This window comes from Elephantulus edwardii, unplaced genomic scaffold (assembly GCF_000299155.1).
Source record: "Elephantulus edwardii isolate Elephantulus edwardi_28Jun2011 unplaced genomic scaffold, EleEdw1.0 scaffold00361, whole genome shotgun sequence".
In the NCBI taxonomy this organism is placed as follows: Eukaryota; Metazoa; Chordata; class Mammalia; order Macroscelidea; family Macroscelididae; genus Elephantulus; species Elephantulus edwardii.
In genome coordinates, this window is record NW_006400111.1 from 671,272 (window position 1) to 691,025 (window position 19,754).

Consider the following 19,754-nt stretch of genomic DNA (forward strand, 5'->3'; position numbering starts at 1 on the left):
GAAAAAGCAATGTTTTTATTCAGTATTAATTCACTAATATATATCACAGTATGTGAAACTGAATAATTTATATCATGAATTATTCAGTTAGTTGATTATACAAATACTAATTGTGAGTCTACTGTGTTCCTGGGCACTGTTACAAAACAAAACCAGTTACTCAATTGAACTCATGGTGACCACATGTATGTTAGTTAGAATTGTTCTCCACAGATTTTTTTCAATGACTGTAGTCTTTCAGAAACAGCTTGCCAGACTTTTCATTCGTGGTCCCTCTGGGTGGATTTGAACCATCAACTATTTGATTAGTGACTGGCATTTGACACAGTCCTACGAGCTTGAAATTTAGATGGGAGTGAGGTAGAGCACTGTTTGGATGGAATTCTTTGTTCACGTTGGGGAGATGACAATAAACACAAATAAAAAATGTACATATTATATATATAATGTGTGTATATATATGAGTATATATATATATGTATATGTATATATATTATATATTTTGCCATGTTCATACATGTGCTTTGAAGTAAAACTAGGCAGAGTTGAGAAGATAGAAATAATGAGGTGTTTTATTTAGATAGAAAATGAAAGGGAATTTCTCTTGAGGTCATATTTGTACTGATATATGAATGAAATAAGATGGTGAGCCATGAGAATATCTGATAGAAGCCAGTTTTATGTAAACTTGAAATGATTTTTAAAAAGAAATGCTTTTCTAGAAAGGATCTCTCAGGAAGGAGCACTCCAAGCATGGAGAATAAATGGATGAATCACAGGAAACACCTGGTATCTGTGCATTAATAAAGCAGGAAGCGACCGGCAGTGATGGACAGGCGGGATGTGACGTACTGTTTTCATTTATTTTTTTTTCTTCATTAACTTTAGACATTTATCAAAGTATATATGCACCCAGTTTTAAAATATCAACTATTACAGAAAGAACTATAATGAAAATCAGCTGTCCTTGTCCCACCTCAGTCTTTCTTCCCAGAGGTAACCATAGTTACTCATTTCTATCTTAATTTAACTCACTTTAGCCCAGTTGCAACTCTTCTATTCTCTAAATATGGTTGTGAAATAGTTTAGTCCCTCTGTTGGTTATCTCTGTAAACTTCAGTAATGTAGGCAAACTTCTACTTCTTCTTCCAGCAATTATAGACAATGTGCCTTGGCTGCTCTCTTTGAAACGTCAGTGTTCCAAAGAGGACTTTTCCATACAGCTCCTATACCTTTTCTATCCTTCTGTGTACCAGCCAACTTCTATCTTTGTTCTAGGCAGTAGTTGTTGTTGTTGTTATGTGCCATTGAGTCGCTTGCGACTCATAGCAACCTTATGTACAAGAGACCTAAAACCTGCTCTATCCTGTGCTAACCTTGTCATCTCAAACACACTCATTCCCACCACCCCAATCACAGAATCGATCCATCTCATCGTCTTCCTCTCCTGTGCCATCCCTCCACTCTCCCAAACATGGTGTCCCTCTCCAAGGACCAATCTCTCCTTGCAACATGCCCAAAGTACGTCAGATGAAGCTTCAGAATTCTTGACTCCAAGGAGCACTCCGCCTTCACCCTCTCCAGGAAAAACCTGTTTGTTCTCCTAGCAGTCTGTGGTATATTCAACACTCTTCTCCAGCACCACAGCTCAAAGGCATCAATTCTCTTTCTATCATCCCTAGTCACTGTCCAGCTCTACAATGCATAGCATGTAATGACAAAGACTATAGCCTGGATCAGGCACACCTTAGTCTCCAGCCTGATGCCATTGCTCTTCAGTAGAAACATAATTTACAAGTGTCTGATACAAGAGAGCACATACAAAGCTTTAAAGGATGAAAGAAGGTTTGTAAAGCTTAAGTTTAAATAATTATGTGAACTGTGTTTTACATTTATACCCCCCCTCAAAAAAATCTAATGTAGAATGCTAAGATGATGTACAACTTGGCCAACTGGCAGCGTCATGATAGATGGAGAAGAGACTGAGATTGTTAACTATTTCAGCTTGCTAAATTCACAATCAACACTCTTGGCATCAGCAGTCAGGAAACCAAGAGACAAATTGCATTAGAAAAGTTGGCTGTCAGGGACTTCTCCAGAGTGCTAAAGAGCAATGATGTCAGTCTAAAGACTAAGGTGCACCTGATACAGGCCATGGTCTTTCCAAGTACTTGCTATGCACTAGAGAGCTGGACAAGGACTAAGGATGACAGAAGAAGAATCGATGCCTTGGAGTTGTGTTCCTGGAGGAGAGTATTGCCAAGAGGACAACAGCTCTGTCCTGGAGAAGGTGGGACCAGTTTGCTCCTTGAAGGTAAGAATTGTAAGAAGCTCCAGCTCATATACTTTGGGCATGTTGCCAAGAGGGACCAGTCCTTGGAAAAGGACATCATTCTTGGAAGAGAAGAGGGACAGGGTAGGAAAGGAATACCCTAGATGAGATGAATTGATATAGTAACTGGGATAATGTGAGTAGATGTGTGGGAGGAGTTGAGAGTGGCTCAAGACAGAGCAAAGTTCAGAGCTATTGTTCATAGCGTCACTATTAGTCACAGTCAACTTGAAAGCACATAACAACAACAAGAGCAGAAGGCTAATCTGTAGACCGTAATGAAAATGTTGAGGGGATTTCAGGATGGCTACACGTGAGCTGATTTTTCATCACTTCCTTGATTGACAATGACGTGGGGTTGATTCCAGCCCTCAGAAGAGCTTTCCTCTTTCAGTCTATGCCACAGCCTCCTCTTCTGGAAGAAAGACAAAGACAGGAGGTGAGCTGGTTCTATACCACTCACAGCCCAGACTCACCAGTTCTAGAAGGACCTCTAATCAAGTCTGACCTCAGAGCTTACCATTTTGTCTTCTTGTTCACAAACAGTTTTTACTGCTGAGCCCATTATTATCATTGTGGTGCTTCTGAAAGACAACTCTGTAGACCATAGCAGAACTTTTGGAAGCATCACACACATTCCTTCTCTCAGAGAGTTCTTTCCTGCGTCTTTTTTCAGTGCAGTGTTCATTATCTCCTGTTCTCCCTCCATGTCAATCCTATTTTATAACCATGATCTTATGCAGTATTTTCAGTTTTGTGATTGAGATATTTGACTCAGCCTAATGTCTTCCAGACTTACCCATATTGTGCAGTGTTTTACAAGTTTATAATTTTTTTCAACTCTGGCTTGAATGTACCACAGTTTTTCTAGCCATTTGTTTGTTGATGGGCAATTGAGCTGCTTCTATCTTTTCAATATTGTGAAAAATGCTGCAATAGACACAGTGTGTATACATCTGTTTGGATCCCCAGTAGTGGGATATCTGGGTCAAAAGGTATTTCCATTTCCAACTGTCTGAAAGGAATGCATTATATGGCGTTATATGTGTGACAAGTAACAATCTGGAACAAGAAGTGCATGACAAAGTTAATTGGGATGGGGAAAAATAAGGGGAGGGGAGAAAGTATGCCTCAATGAATGAATGGCAACCCAGTCTTTCTGTAAATTTTTGTTAAAATCACAATGTTGTTGTTGTTAAGTGCCGTAGAGTCGTAGGCGACTCATAGAGACCCTATTAACGAAAGTCCTCGACACTTGCGTGCGTGACTTTCATCCTTCCTCCAGGTCCATAGGGTTTCCAGAGGCAAGCTATTTACGGAAGTAGACGCCACTCCTGTTTCCAAACTTGTTTCAACCGGGGAGCGCCACCAAACACTGTCCACCATGGGTAACCGTTATCGCATTTGACACAGCAGTATCACAATGTTTAGCTTCACAGCGACCACAAGTTACCTCTAAAATCACAGTAGGGGAAGCAAAAAATTTCCTTCTTCTTTGAAAACACCTCTCCCTTCCCCAACTCACAGGGGCTGGTCCTGGGAGCCAAGTTTAGACCCAGCTTCCTTGACCACAGCTGCTTAAGTCAGAAAATGGTCCCCAACCCTGGCTTGGGAAATCAAATCACCTTTCCTAGGAATTTTAAATTAGGACAAAAACTATCCATTTTATATGTTGTAGTAGGTTTCTTGAACGAGGTGGAATAAAAGTTTTAAATCTCGCTTTTATCTTGAAGATCAAAGAGTAGAAAAGGCATAAATAAATTAAAAAACAAAACAAAACAAAACAAAACACCCATGAAATGAAAAGACAGAGGTTTTTGTTTCAATGGTTGTTATTTCCCCGACTTCAACATCTTGTTCAGACCCTTAGTTTCCTTGAAATACTCTAATGTCTTTATTCCAAATCCCCCTGTCTTAAACTAGCCCCAGCGAGTGTTTTGCCGTTTGACCCCAAAATGCACCAACTAATAAACTACTCTATACTCTGTAATAAGATTCTTACACACAGAAACTACCTTTCTGTGTCCTCCAAAGTGCTGGGCAGGCTGCCTTGTACAAAGCAGGTACTCAAAAAGCATTCAGTAAATTGAATCAGCTGTCAGTATGTGTCAGTAAATGACAGCAAATGATACAACCACTTTCGAGGGGTCACCGGCCTCTTAAGGCGAGGCTCCGATGTATGAGAGAATGAATGGTAGAAAGCATATGCCAATACACCAGCTAACGGTCGAGGGGGAACGATAGCCTTCAACAGAAAATCAGACATCAGTTCCACGTTGTTTGAATGCTTCCCACTATCCTGCGGATGAAAGGATGAAAGAGGGTCGTCAGCAAGCACAGAGGACTAGTCTGACTGGTCATTAAGAGTGAGTAGTGCTTTGAATCTCTTGGGTGTCTGCTTGATCTGGTGTAAGAGCCCTCTAGTGGTCAAAATGTACAAATTCTATCTCAGCTTCGAAGCACATTCTACGCACTCATGTACACACACCTACACATTCAACTGAATGAAAGGATGAGGTCACCACCTAGTAAGCGGGGAGGTATCATGAGGAGCTAACTGACGGCCTTCCTGCCCCCTCACTCCCACTTTAGTCAGGTGTTCCGACTTGCTTCAAATGCAGGTTCAGGACTTCCCACACTCTGATCAGCGTTGGTCCCAAGCAGGAATTCTACAGAATAAGCTTGCCGCATCAGGCTAAAAGCTCAGCATGACGTTGAGTTCTTGCATTGTATATGTCTCTTTCTCTTCTTCAGACTAATTGTTCTCATCTTACTCCAGCAATTATCACAGTAATCTACCCCAGTTCCTGACCCTTTTCTCCACTGTCCCACCCAGATACCTGTTTGCTTCTGCGGGACCTCCTGGGCACCTGTCTGTCTTGAATTTTTTTACAGAGCTGAAGGGGTAGAAATGGAACTTCTTCTGTCTTGCGGGGAGCTATGGTGGCCTAGTGGTAATGAGCTGCCCTGCCAACCAAAAGCTCATAGTTTGAATCCACAAACTGCTCCTCTGGAGAAGGATGGATAATTTCCTCCTGTGATATTTACTACTTCTGCCAGCCCCCGGGAGCGTCAGCTCTAAGTTGGTTCCAAATCAGCGGTACATAACAACTTGTTTAACTGAGGATTTGGCGAATGAAATTATTGAAGTGGGGGAGGATACTCTCTCTAAACCAGAGCACGTGAACCTTTTATCAATAGGATCTAGCTCTCAGAGGAATCCTCTTCATCTGTTCTAGATGGTAGGAAAGCCAAGCAGATCCTGGGGGGTCTATTTTGATCGCTATTAATGGTTTCATATCATTTAAGTTTCTGAGAGTTGAAAGGGGAAAGGTACCTAATTTTAAAAAAGAAGAAGACAAACCCCAAATCAAACATTATACCCAGAAAGTCTAATGTCACCTCCATACTGTTGTTATCTGCCTCTGAGTCAGAAATAACTCCTAGCTGACCCTCCAGTACTGTTTTCAGAGACTGTAAATCACCTAGGAGGAGGTTGCCCATCTCTCTCAGAAGGAACAGCTGGTGAATTCAAATCATGAGCTTTTGGATTGGCAGTGCTGCCCCTACCAGATAGACCACAAAGCTCCCCTCACCTCTGTGTTACAGACGCATGGGTTTGTTCTTGGGTTTATTTTCAGTCAGGCAAGAACAACTTTTATTTTATTAAAAACTCCCCTAAGTAAATTGTAGAAGGTCTTACATACCTTTGCCCACTATCTCTTGTCATTCTCTTAAGTTCTAGCTGGTGGTAATATTTTATTCTATTTTGAATAGTTGGTAAGTTTTTAAAAAAAATATTATTATTAATTTTAATGAAAATTTACAGAGACTTTGGATTTCCATTCATTGTTGTACTTTTCTCCCTGCCCACACCTCCCCCACCTCCTGTACACTCTTCTCTTTGAAAAGTAAAATTCTTTCATTGTTTTACAATCCCTCCCCCCAGTTCCATCTCCACTATGCAGCCTTCGCTCTGGACTCCTGTCATGATAATACCTAATCAAACATCACTTTTAAACAGTTTTCTCCCTCATCTGTTTCATTATTTATCCATCTTTCTCAGTCTCCCTCCAACCCCGATGTCAGTCCCGTTTTACAACAGTGGAACTACGCAGTATTTGTCCTTTTGTGTCTTAGATATTTCACTCAGCATAATGTCCTCCAGGGTCACCCATTTTGAATAATATTGCATGAGTTCCTTGTTTTTCAATGCAGCGTAATATTGCATTGTGTGAATATACCACAGCTTCTCTATCCATTCGTTTGTTGATGGGCACTTGGGTTGTTTCCAACTCCTTGCTATTGCTAACAAAGCTGCACTAAACATGGGTGTGCATATATCTGCTTGGATGGCAGTTATCGTTTCTTTGGGGTATATTCCCAGTAGTGGAATTGCTGGGTCAAATGACATCTCTATTTGCAACTTAATATTTGGTAAATTTTTAGCATTCCTGCTTCTTGAATCAGCATTTATGAACTGTGAAACATGCATGAATGGTGTGTGAAGCATGCATGGATAGTGTAGGTTTGATTATGTAAATAAGTTGATCTAGGTGCATTCAGTTGCATATGTACACAGCTATGCATTTGCCACACTTTCACACGGCCTATAGCAATATATTGTTGTTGTGTGCTGTCCAGTCACTTGCAACTCACAGCAACCCCAGGCACAATAGCTCTAAAGCTTATCCTGAGCCAATCTTACTGCCTCCTGCTTACCTACTCCCTCTACCCTAGTTACCATGTTAATCCATCTCATCTGGAGTTTTCCTCGTCTGCACCGTCCCTCTACCTTTCCAAGTATGATGTTCTTCTCCAAGGATTGATCTCTCCTGGCAACATACTCAAGGCATGTAAAATGGAGTTTTAAACTCTTTGCCTCCAAGGAGCAACTTAGTTTCATCCTCTCTACGACAGACCTGTTTGTTCTGTTGGCAGTCCATGGTATGTTCAATACTCTTCTCTAACTCCATAATTCAAAGTATAAATTCTTTTTCTCTCATCTTTAGTCATTGTCCAACTCTCTGGTGCATAGCAATTAATTGTGAAGACCATGGTCTGAATCAGGCACACCATAGTCTCTAGACTGACATCATTACTCTTCGGCACTTTGGATAGAACCCTGACAGCAGATTTTTGTAATGAAATTCATCCTTTTATTTCCTGTAAGCTGAAGCTGTTAACAATCTCGGTCTCCTCCCCATCTATCATAGTGCTGCCAATTGGTCCAGTGTGGATAGCCTTTGCTTTATTGATGTTGAGCTACAATCCATATTGAATGAAGAATGCAATTCTTGACCTTCTTCAGCAAATACTTCAATTCCTCTTCAGTTTCAGCAAGCAAGGTTGTGTTATCTGCATAACACAGGTTGTTGATGACTCCTCCTCTAATTCTGATGCCATATATATACTTTACTTCCACAGCAAATTTACAGATACTCAGACCTCATAACATAGGAATAACATAGAGCATAGCATAGGAATACATTCAAACAAATCAAAACTTGTAACTACCCATTCAAGTGTAGGCATGCACTTGTATGTATATATATCTAGTACCAAACTCAAGTCAAAAAAGCTTTAATGTCAAAATAAAAGCAGCAAAGTTACTTGGGAGTTAGGAGCTGTATTTAATAACCATTGAATTGTCTTTTTCAGTCACCTGGATAGAAGCATTCTGTTATTGCACCAAAGGAGAGTGTGTATCCATGTTTGTCTCTCACATATTTGCCCAGTTAAATAACATTCCAATATTGATTGTGGACTCATCAGGAATTGTCTAAACAACCTATCAGTCTTTGTTATATTTGCATACCATCCAGTTGGAAGTGACCTATAGCTGATGCTACAGAGTTTTCGGTGTGGAGCAACTGGTGGATTCAAACCGCATACCTTTGGGTTTGGCAGCACAACACCTTAGTTGTGGTGGTTCCGTGGTAATGAAGTGCACTTATCATCTGAAGACACCTAGTTCAAATCCACCAGCTGCTTCACAGGAGAAGGATGGGCAATTTCCTCTTATATGACTTACTACCTCTGAATACCTCCTGGAGGGTCGCCTATGAGTTGATTCTGATTTGATGGTACATAACAACAAGAAGCCACCACCAGAGTGCCTGTCAAACCATAGGAGGAAACACCCTACACACACACACACACACACACACACACACACACACACACACAGACCCCACTAATAATAAAGAGGTTTCTGCTGAACGGCCTTAGTCAACTCAGTGTACGTTCGCAGAAGACAACATTCCAGTCTCAGTTTCCACCGAGTCTGCTCAGATTTGTGGTGATTCCGTGTTTTTGATAGCACACTTGTGCTTCATGATATTTTCTACAGCTGCCATTTCAGAAACACGTCAACAAGCCTTTCAAAGCACCCCTAAGTGGACTTGAACCCCGTCAGCCGGCATGCACCACCCCAGGATCCCACACGCCAGAAGATATTATAACAAAGAGCCAATTCACTGTTGATCTTTTATAACACTGGCTCATTCCAAGGAATAGTCCCATCAGCTCTCAAGTGTACAATCTCATGTGCACTTTGCAGGACTGACTTCACCTGCCTCAAGGTTTGACTTAGACAAGAATGTTAACAAGATACCTTCTCAGAGACCTTTGGAAAGAATTTTCAGTGACTCTTTCACTTTGAATCCATCACTCCCTTAAATACAAGAGTGTTAAAATATGTGAGAGATGTAGTCACAGGCCAAAATTCACATATTCTGCCTCAAAGTCCCTGCAAGGTGCACGACGAAGTGTCTCTCTGTACGTGTAGCTCCTTGGGTCTTTTAGGAATACGTGATTGTATGTATATGAACAGTTCCGGTCTCATTTGAGCACGTTTGTCTCCGGTGTAAACCTTTGCTCCGGAGAATGGAGGGTAGACATATTGGTTTGTTTTCTGGGGAGCCAAATTGAGACAGACTATACCCAGATGTGCCTACGACAACACTTTTTGCCAGCCCAAGGGAGCCATAAAACCCGTCTCCCGGGCTTCTCCGGTCCCTTTAAGAAGACTAGGTCTTTCGTGGCTTCTGTCTCCCCAGTTGGCTCCAGAAGCAAGAGGCAAACTTGACTGGCTCATTGGTAGGGGGAGAAGCCGTTTCTGGTGGGAGCCGAGAGTGCGAGAGTGCGCCAGAACGCGCTGTGGGCCTCTTTCCCTTCCCCTTAACCCTTCCAGGAGCGAAGGGGCAGGATGGTGCTGCAGCGCCGAGGAGCCAGGGCGCTGACTGCCCTGGACGCCGGAAACTTTGAGCGGAGCGTGGGCTTGACTCGGCAGAACCGAGCCGGCTGGCTAGCCTGAGAGGCGACTGGAAGGAAGGGGGTGGGCAGTCCCTTCTGCACCCCATGTCTCCCACTGAACTCTAGAAAGGCAGAGGTGCAGCAGCAGCAGGCGGGGAGCTGTCCCTTCAGCACCACGGACCTGAACGCTCGCGCACTGGGAAAGCAGAGGCGGGGCAACAGGCGAGGGAGCTGTCCTTTCAGCACCCCAGCCTTTTACCCCCAGAGCAAACCACCCCGGCCCCCGCCCCAGGACTGTCTTTTTCTCCAGTTTGAGCGGGGGTGTCGGGAGCAGGCGGAGAGCTTTCCTGGGAGGCTGGGGAAGCGGTGAACACTCTTCTCAGCGACTCGCCTCCCAGCAGTGCTATTTTTTGCCATCCGCCCTCACCCCCAGCACATACGCGCGCGCGCGCACACACGCGCGCGCGCACACACACACACACACAAGCGCACACACACGCACGCACGCACACACACACAGAGACCTCTCTGGATTTCTTAGCCTTGAGTCTCCTGGGGCTGTGAGGAGCCAGAAGCATCTCAAACCGAGCTGGTAGCTCCAGGCACCAGGAGCCATGCCCTGCACAGACCCTCATCTATACCAAGCTCGCTAGGAATGAAAGGAATCCGGGGACCCTCAGAAGGCAGCAGTGATGTGGACCAACCCTCTGGAGTCTGCACCCTTCCGAGGGCCATAAGTAAACCAGGGAACTGGAGGGAGCTCCAGCCAGGAAACCCCAGTTCTCTCAAAGTCTCCGTGGATGCTGACAAAAGGAGATCAGGATTGCTGGAAGAGCCTGCCCTAGGTTACCCAGCTGCAGAGTGATTTTTCTCCTCTGGCACTGACCACCACCCCCAACTCCCAGCCGTCCAGAATACCATGAAGAATTATGAGGATGTGTGACAGAGGTATCCAGATGTTGATCACCACTGTGGGAGCCTTTGCAGCTTTTAGTTTAATGACCATTGCAGTGGGCACGGACTACTGGTTATATTCCAGAGGTGTGTGCAGGACTAAATCTACAAGTGATAATGAAACCAGCAGGAAGAATGAAGAAGTAATGACCCATTCAGGGCTGTGGAGGACCTGCTGCCTAGAAGGTATTTACAAATGTCTCTCAATTGCTCCACGTAATTTTGTGTCTGGTATTCCGGGGGGGTGTTTGAGGAGATGCAGGCAGTGATGGGGAAAGAGAAATAGTTGCGACTGTGGCTGAGGTTGTGCAGGTGTCCAGACTCTGTTCTCAGAAAGACGGGTGCTGGGTGAGACGACGGGGTTGGGTTTTGTTGTTGATTGGTTTTGTTTTTTTTTGTTTTGTTTTGTTTTTTTTTGCATCATGAGAATGAGATTTGAGGGAAGTCTTCAAATCCAAAAATCTCTAGACGTATTGGGAACTGCTTTGATCTCTGGCTTTTGATGGGGTCTTTAGCTTTGCTTAAATTGAATTGCAATGGGTATTTGGGGAGAAGGGGAAAAGCAGAGGAAAGGAAAAATCAGAGAGATGCTTTGACCTGGCATGATGTGATCTGAACTATTTATTTCTCGACATAGTCGTATCAGTTTCTCCTGAGTTTGGTCTAACTAGGTATTTTTATAAACTTCCATTGACAATCAGTTCTAGGATGACACATCAGAGCCTGTCCTCCTTTGCACATATACATTCTTATGTTAAGAAAACTTCTTTATTAATATGTATTGCACTATTTGGGATCGAAACAAAATTGCTGTCTGGGTGTTTCTCTTCATTCATGCATCGTCTCCAAAACCCAACAAATTCATTCCCATGAGATTGACATTTCCAGAACTGGAGAATTGAACCTGTACCTTATTGAAATGCTATGTTAAAGGATTAGGTCTCAATTATAATGAAGAAAATAGACTAATTTTAAAATGTAACGTCCTTGAGTAACCTGTGTCACTACCAAACTTGCTTTCACCCCACTGGGAGTCACTCTCTGCATCATTGGCAATGGCTGGATGTCTGTGCAAGTAAACAGAAAGATAAGGAGGAAAGGACAGCTTTCTGGAGCCTGAGAGCCTGAGGGAAGTCACTAGATCAGAGAGGCAGTAGGGAGTTTTCTCAGGTTGATGAGAAATCTCAGGAGCTTGTCATAGTGATGGGCAAGGACATCTGGGTTCCTCTATGCTCCTTTCTCCTGCTTGCCATTGGTTCTTCATGCAGCATTCCCACTGGCTGGCATTTGCCAGAGTTTCTTGGGAACTTGCATTTATGTAAATCGTTTAGGAAATCATGCTATGACATCACTTGCTAGTTTAATATTGCATCATTTCCTGACCATCTTTCCATGTCCTGACACCCTGCATGACTGCTCCCCAAACTGTAGCACTACTACAATTGGTTATGCTTCCAGTGCAAATTTGCAACTGGTGGGAGGCCCGAATAGGAAAGGATCACTTTGACTGCAGCAAGAGCCACTGTGCTTGAAATCAGGAGTCATGGGTAATTCTAGAAACTAGCTGTGTGACCTTGGATAAGACATTAATCCTTTCAAGTGCTCAGTTTATTAATTTGGGAAAGTTTAGTTTAGTGTTGCTATTAGTGGTGTTGGATTAATACTATTCAAAACTTATATAGTGTCAGGTGTACTGACAGGATTTCTAGAATAATTCTTTTCTGAACATTGACAAAGATTATATTTAGGATCATTTGTGGTCAGTTAGGGTGAAGTCATTCAGTCGCCTTATAGGAATTCCAGAACATCTTTTGCTTTAACGGCAACAAGGAGTTGGACTACATCTTTTTTAAGCTATGGTTTTAAATGAGACCTACATCATTCTGGGAATGATATAAAATATTGAATTGTACCTCAAGTATAAATGGCATATATATACACACACAAATACTATGTTTCAGTTATTTTCAATTTTTCAGCTTCTTGCAACGAAGCCTTGGAATGCACAATTAAACACCAGTTTTCACTTGCCCTATAATTATATTCCGGAGACCGGGGGCATCTACCACAGCAGTATAAAATAAGGCCTAAAATTCCTAAATTCTTGCTCAAAATGTCTCAGCTGATGGTTGATTTCATATTCACCCCCATGCCTCACACCTACAATTTATGCAAGGAACTGACACTCCATCTAGGTATTCTGGGTAACTTGCTAATCTACGATGTATTCTTATGCAGAGCTGGCTATCCAACTGGCCCAATCTAAGGTGAATCCTTTTGAGAAAATTTGTTTCTGTTTTTCTAAGTGTTTTGGTTACTTTTTATTAGAGTATTACATACAGTAAGATGCACAGTTCTTCGTGAATGAATTGGGTTTTAACTATGGATATGTCTACATAATCAACATCGAGAGGAACCTGGCTGACGTGTGGGGCCAAGATTCTTCTTCATATGCCAGCTACATCAAGAAATTTCAGGAACCTCAGATTTCTGCACAGGAAGGCACACTCAGGAGGCCACATCCATACAAGACATTCTCAGCCTCTAGAATGAAGGTTCACAACCAACTGCCAGTTGATAGCTCCTGTTTGTCCTAGAGCCTCAAAACCTTCATTTTCTGGTCAGTTAAATGTCAGATGATAACTGTAGTATCTTGTAGCTCAATTTTCTTAGGGATCAAACGAAAAGAGTCAGCTCTCTCATACTCTTTTTTTTTTTTGCTTCTTTTTTCTCCAACATTCTCTACATGTATAATTCTGTGACATTGATTACATTCTTCATGTTGAGCAATCATTATAATTTTCTAAATTATTCCACACCATTGTGACAGAAATTCAATGTCCCCAAATCACAATGGCTCTTTCTCTTGTCCTCCCACCTTTGATAACCAGTAATAATCTTCGTTTTCTTTATATTTGCTTATTTCGAATAGGTATGATGATATGGTGTTTGTTCTTTTGTGATTGATTTATCCTTTTCAGCATAATGCCAAGGTTCCCCATGTTGTGGAATGCACCAAGACCATCCATACTTTTTAAGAGCCCTGAGAAAATGTGGCTATTTTGTCCAAAAAGAGAACATGCTCAGAAAGGACAAAATACCTATCTGCAAATATCTGAAGGGCTATCATTTAGGAAAGGTATTGGAAATGTCCTACGTGGCCTAGGAAAGACTTTTGTGTTACATAGTTTTAGGAAGTAGTGAGTTCTGCAATATTGATAAATATGAGAAGACTTGTTACTAAATGAGGCTAATGATTAGAATCCTACAAGAAGCTTTTTTTTTCTTAAGAGAAAAAAATATTCTCACATCTTGCATCTAGATTCATTGTTTCATTAAGTTTGGGTGAGTGTCTTCAATGGGATGTTTTTTTAAAGACTCCCAGACAGTTATGATATTAAAACTAGCATTTCTTGAGTATCCACAGCAACCCTGGGGTTGAGGGTTGCATCACTCAAGTGAGAGAAAGGACACTTACTGTTTTCATTTCTATTATCCACAAGAATGTTATTCTAATATAGTACTTAGTATGTGGGGGCATTGTTCTATGAATTGTTAAAAATTAGCTTTTCATCCTCCAAGGAGCTCCGTGATGTAGGTACCATGACTGCCCTCATTGTAAAGGTGGGGAAACTACGGCCCGGACAAATGCCTAACTTTTCCAAGGTCGCACATGTAAGAGCAGCCGAGCTGGAATTTGAGTTTAGGCAATAGGTCGCCTCAGCCATATGCCTCTCTGAGCATTTGCTGGAAAATGCTAATTGGTGCTCTGGTTGGTTGTTTGTCACTGGTACAAATATTCGCTCACAAGAATGTCGAGACACGTGGGATTTTCCATTCCAAAGACCTGGATCTCAAAACACTCAACATGTCCATGGAAAGTCTGCAGGGGCAAAGGAGCTCCCAGACAGGCACAGACTCAGGCAGCGAAGGACATGCTTTGACTGAGAAAACAATCGGCCTGTGTGGAGACACCCACACTGAGAGGCCCAAAGGAACGCCTGACTCATTATCTGAAAGGCACAGGAGGCATTCACAAAGTAGGGCCCCAACCTGCTGTGTGTGTTTTCAATAGCAGTGTGTGGATTTGAATGAGAGCACGCTCAATATGTGACTCTTTCATTAAGAAACCCTCTTGAAGTCCTAGATAAAATCAAAACGATGTATTAAGATAGTACAAAACTCTGATGGGCTGGTAGCAAGGAACCTTGGGTGCCAGTCATAATTCTGGTGTTAATTATTGTTATTTTGTACCTTTGAGTTGGAACTGACTCATAGCTGACCCCCCAGTGGGTTTTCAGAGACAGTTAATTGCATGAGAAGAGATTCCCCATTGTTTTCCCAAGGAGCAACTGGTGGGAGAACCACGTGTCTTTGGGTTGGCAATGCCAACCACTAGGCCTGCGGAGGAGTGTTCATGTTATTTCTCTCTCTTTTGGACCTCAGTTTATCCAATTCTAAAATAAAATCTTTGGATAACATGTTGCGTACCACTGAGCTGGCACTGATCCATAGCTGACCCTTCAGTGTGTTCTCAGAGGCAACACATCACATGGGAAGAGATTACTCATCATTCTCCCCCAGAGCAGCCGGATCGAAGCTATATGTCTTTGAGTTGGCGGCACAGTTCCTTACCACAAAGCCACTGGAACTCCCATGCTTGACATTAAGTGGGAACAAACCCAATTGTCCACAAGGACTAGGCAGGTAATTGGAAATGGGAAATAAGAATTTCAAAATCAGTGTAACTCAGTTCTGGGGAGGGAGGAATAACTGTGCATATAAAGGGATGAATGGAACTAACTAATATGATCTCAGTGTAGGGACATTAGGGAAGACTATGAGGACTATGGCAAATTAGAGAGCACAAGTCCCATATAAGGGCAAATATTTCTTGCCTTTAGTTGATTTTAGTTGATTTTTGGACTGAATATTGTCAAACATTCTGAGTAAATAAATGTTGTTGTTTATTGCCGTCGAATGATCCTATGAACAAAATAGGCCTGAACTCTTTCTATAACTGTCATCAATTATCAAGTTGTTTAGGAAGTGGATACCATGCCTGCTTCCAAAACAAGATAGCAATATATTTTTTTTAAAAAATTATTGTATTTTATTATTGTGTGTGTATGGGTGTGTGTGTGTGTGTATACAGTCAAATCAGATCTGACTGATATAGGAGGAGATTGTCCCTCCTTCTCCAGCAGAGCGTCTGGTGGATTCAAACCACACACCTCTGGGATTGCAGTGCAGCTTCTTGCCACTAGGCCACCAGAGTTCGTCCAGATATTAATTTTTTTTATGGAAAAACATATCAATATTTTAAAACTTGGCAACTATTTTACCTTTGAGAACAGTGTGCCAGCCAAACTACACTCATAGTTGAACTTGGCCTATGGTCACCAGTTTTAAGTTTTGAATGTTACCTAAAAGGCCCCTTGAGCCCAAATTTTGTGTATTTTCAGATTTGATTCCTAAGCGGCTCTTTATAAGTCAATGATCACCTTGGTTTTGGCTCACTAAAAAGTCCTCCCTTCTTAGAAGAAAGTCTCCTCAGAATGTTAGGATGAGGAACTAAAAAGGATGGCGAAGAACTTCAACAAAACTGCTGTTTTTGCTGCAGATGGGGCCGAATGACACGAAACATCTGGCTGAAAAACTGAAGAGAAAAAAAAATTAGTCAATCATTAGAAGTTCCCCCATATTTTCAAATCTCCAGATGGTGCATGCTTTTCAGCCAGATGGGGTTCCAGCTTTATTTATGTGTTCAAAAGCCTTTGGGGAAACTGCAAAGACGTGGTTGAGGGCAGGCTTGAGAGAAGGACATATTTTTTGAGCACTTGCTGTGTGCCAAACCCTATGGTAGAAGCTTTCATGTATGTTTCCACATCTCACCTCTCCCCTAGAAGAATGTAAACTCCATGAGGGCAGGGGTTCTGTTTGGAGGACTGTTATATCTCTGGAGCTCACAAAGAGTGTTGAGAAGTAGTTCCTGCCCCTCCACTCAACTTATCTCTTTAGCTGATCTTCCTGTGCCATTTTTCTCCAGTTGGAGCAACTGGTGGATTTGAACCACGTGCCTTTGTGTTGACAGCCAATGAGGCACCCGCGCTTCCTGGGGGCCTTTAATATTGGATCTTCTTATAGATGTAAGTGGAAACGGAAGCCAAAACTCTTACTGTCTTCTCTTCTCCTGACCTTCTCTTGTTCCTTTCCTATCACATCACGCTTTTTCCTAACAAGGCACTTGAGGCAGAGAGTAGAAGAAGGTGGGCTGGAATTTGACAGAAACATGAGAGAGAGGACCGACCAGTCAAACAGTTAACTAGTGTGTCTCCAGCGTTCTTCAAAGAAACCAATTTTCTGAGGTCGAAGAGAAAGCTGGAAAAACTACTTGGCTCCGCTCTAGCTTTCCTGGTTTCATCCATGACTATGCCAGAGTATCTTTTTTTAAAGAGACAAACCCTAGAAACAAATGTGCCTTTGAGAATTTATGAGAGACCACAGAGAACTTGGCATAAGGGACTTGGAATCAGGCAGACCAAGACTCTCACCTAAAGCCACCATTTACCAGCAGGAAGACCTTAGAAGTTACTTCATCTCTGAGCCTCGATTTCTTCATCTGTGAAATGGGAAAATAAAAGTAGTGAATACTTTTAACTGCTTTTGCTTTAATTCTTTTTTGAAGCTCCTCAGTACATTTAAGTGATGTCTTCTTTTTTTTTATTGTGATAAAATATATGTAACAAAATATTTGGTATTTTAATCATATTCATGTAAACTTCTGCAACTTCTATTGCATCCATGCTGTATCACCATTGTTACTCCCTAATTTATTTTTGTTTGTCACCCTTAACAGAAATGTGATGTCCCTCCTCCCCTGGCCATGACTGTCCCTATTCCTTTCTATCTGCAGCTGTTGCTGAGTCCCAGGGAGTCAGAACCGACTCATAGCTGACCCTCCAGCAGATTTTCAGAGGCAATAAATCACAAGGGAGGATATTGCCCATCTTCTATAGAGCAGCTGGTAGATTTGAGCCCCGTATCTTTGGGTTGGCAACACAATTCCTTACCACTAAGCCACGAGTAAATATTGGTCTCTGTGCATTTACCTATTTGAGGTATGATGTAGTGGGATCAGACAGATAATTTTGTGTTTCAATTATTTCACTCCGCATAATGTTTCAGAAGTCACCCATGCCATAGCATGTACGGAAACGCAATTTTAAAAAATATTCTTTTTTAAAATTTATTATTAATTTCAATGAAAATTTACAGACTTTGGATTTCCATTCATTCATGGTTGCACTTTTCTCCCCTCCCACCCCTACCCCTTAGTACACTACACTTTTGGAAAAGTAAAGAAAAATTCTTTCATTGTTTTACAATCCCTTCTCCTAGGTCCACTCCACTATACAGCCTTTGCTCTGGACTCCTGTCATGACAAAAATTCCTAATAATTTTCCCTCTGAAACAGTTTTCTCCCTCATCTGTTTTAATGCAGTATACATTATTGAACCCATCCTTCTCAGTCTCCCAGCAACCCCGAGGTCAGTCCTGCTTTACAACAATGGCACCATGCAGTATTTGTCCTTTTGTGACTGAGATACTTCACTCGGCATAATGTCCTCCAGGGTAGCCCATTTTGAATATTATTGCAGCATAGTATTCCATTATGTGAATATACCACAACTTCTCTATCCATTCGTTTGTTGATGGGCACTTAGGTTGGGAAACACCATTTTTATCTATGACTGCATAATATCCCATTGTAGGGAATATTACACTTTGCTTACACTTTCATCTATCGATGGACCCTGGAGCTGTCACCTTGTTTTGACTATTATGAATTAGGCTACAGTGAACATTGGTGCACAAGTGTCTGTCTGAGTCCATGTTTTCATTTATTTTGAGTATATATCTAGTCTTGAGATTGCTGGTTGTATAGTAATTCAACAGTTGACTTTTTGAGGAATAGCCAAACTTTTTTACAGCGGTTATGACCCTTCTAGCAATGTGGGAGGGCTTCTGTTTCTCCACATCATAGAAAACCATTAATTCTTGATTCATTAATTACAGGCAATTTCCATTGCCTCCCTGCTTTAAAACAACAACAAAAAACAAACAAAAAAACCCCAAGCCAGACCCACTGCTGCTGAACTTATAGCTGCCCATCCGGACTCTCTAGGACCCAGCAGAGCTGCACCACAGGGGATACAGGCTGTAAATCTTCACAGAAGCAGACTGCCACAACTTTCTCCCACGGCTCAGCTGGTGGGTTTGAACAACCACTCTTCTGGCTGACAGCCAAGAGTTTTAGTCACTGCCCCATCAGCCCCCTGTTTGCTGCTTAGACAAAGGAGAAGCAGACATTCTTATAGCTTTACTGCCAAGCCTCCATTTCCTCCCAGTACTTTTAGTTAGTTCTTCACTGAGTTACTATGGTATCAACAAGTTTCACTCATGAAGATTGAAGGTGCTCAAGGAGAAACTGGTGTTTTTATGTCTGAGTCTTTGTGGCTTGGGCGTTTGCTTAAGCAGCTTGTGTGCTTGTCTCACCACAAGTGAGGCAGGAAGAAGTTGTCGTTGTGTGCCTTCAAGTCAGATCCCACTGAGAGCTAACCTTTCAGGCGGGTTTTCAGAAGTGGTAAATAGCATAAGTAGGGATTGACTATCTTCCTCCTGTAGAGCAGCTGGGGGATTTGAACTGCGTGCCTACGCACTAGAAAGAGGTAATGGCATTGGGCCTGCCTAGTTGGAATGGCAAGAAGGTAAATGAGAGAAAGGACAGCCTCTTAGGCCAACAAACGCATTGCAAAACTCTGGTGAGGGTTGCATTATGCTTCCCCACCTCTTTGCCTAGCCTAGGACTGAAGCAGGGGTTGCAAGTATGTGTTTGACCCACTAAACTGCACGAATCAGTCCAGAACTGTGTCCATCCAAAGGAAGGAAGGATTTTTATAAAGGACAGGCCACTTGTCATCCCCAGTATCACGAGACAATCAGTTGTCCAGGTGGGACAGCAAAAGCGGGAGTAGAAACAGATGTTCCACATCAGGGAAGCATGCCGTGGGGTGGGGGGTGGGGACCCTAGTAAAACTGTACCAGACCCACTGCTGTTGTGTTGATTTCAACTCACAGCAACCTCTCATGTTAACAGAGTGAAACTGATCTGTGAGGTTTCTTGGGCTTCATCTTTATGAAAGTAGCT

General features: G+C 42.3%; 1 protein-coding gene across 1 annotated transcript in view; it reads left to right on the top strand.

Annotated features, from left to right (window-relative positions):
• The first annotated feature begins 9,889 nt into the window (after positions 1-9,889).
• Positions 9,890-19,754, top strand: part of LOC102858345 (voltage-dependent calcium channel gamma-3 subunit-like) — a 201,343-nt gene continuing 191,478 nt past the window's right edge. Inside the window, exon 1 of the mRNA XM_006902043.1 lies at positions 9,890-10,729. Coding sequence (XP_006902105.1) covers positions 10,519-10,729 — 211 coding nt within the window. The 5' untranslated portion in view covers positions 9,890-10,518. The remainder of the gene's footprint in view (positions 10,730-19,754) is intronic.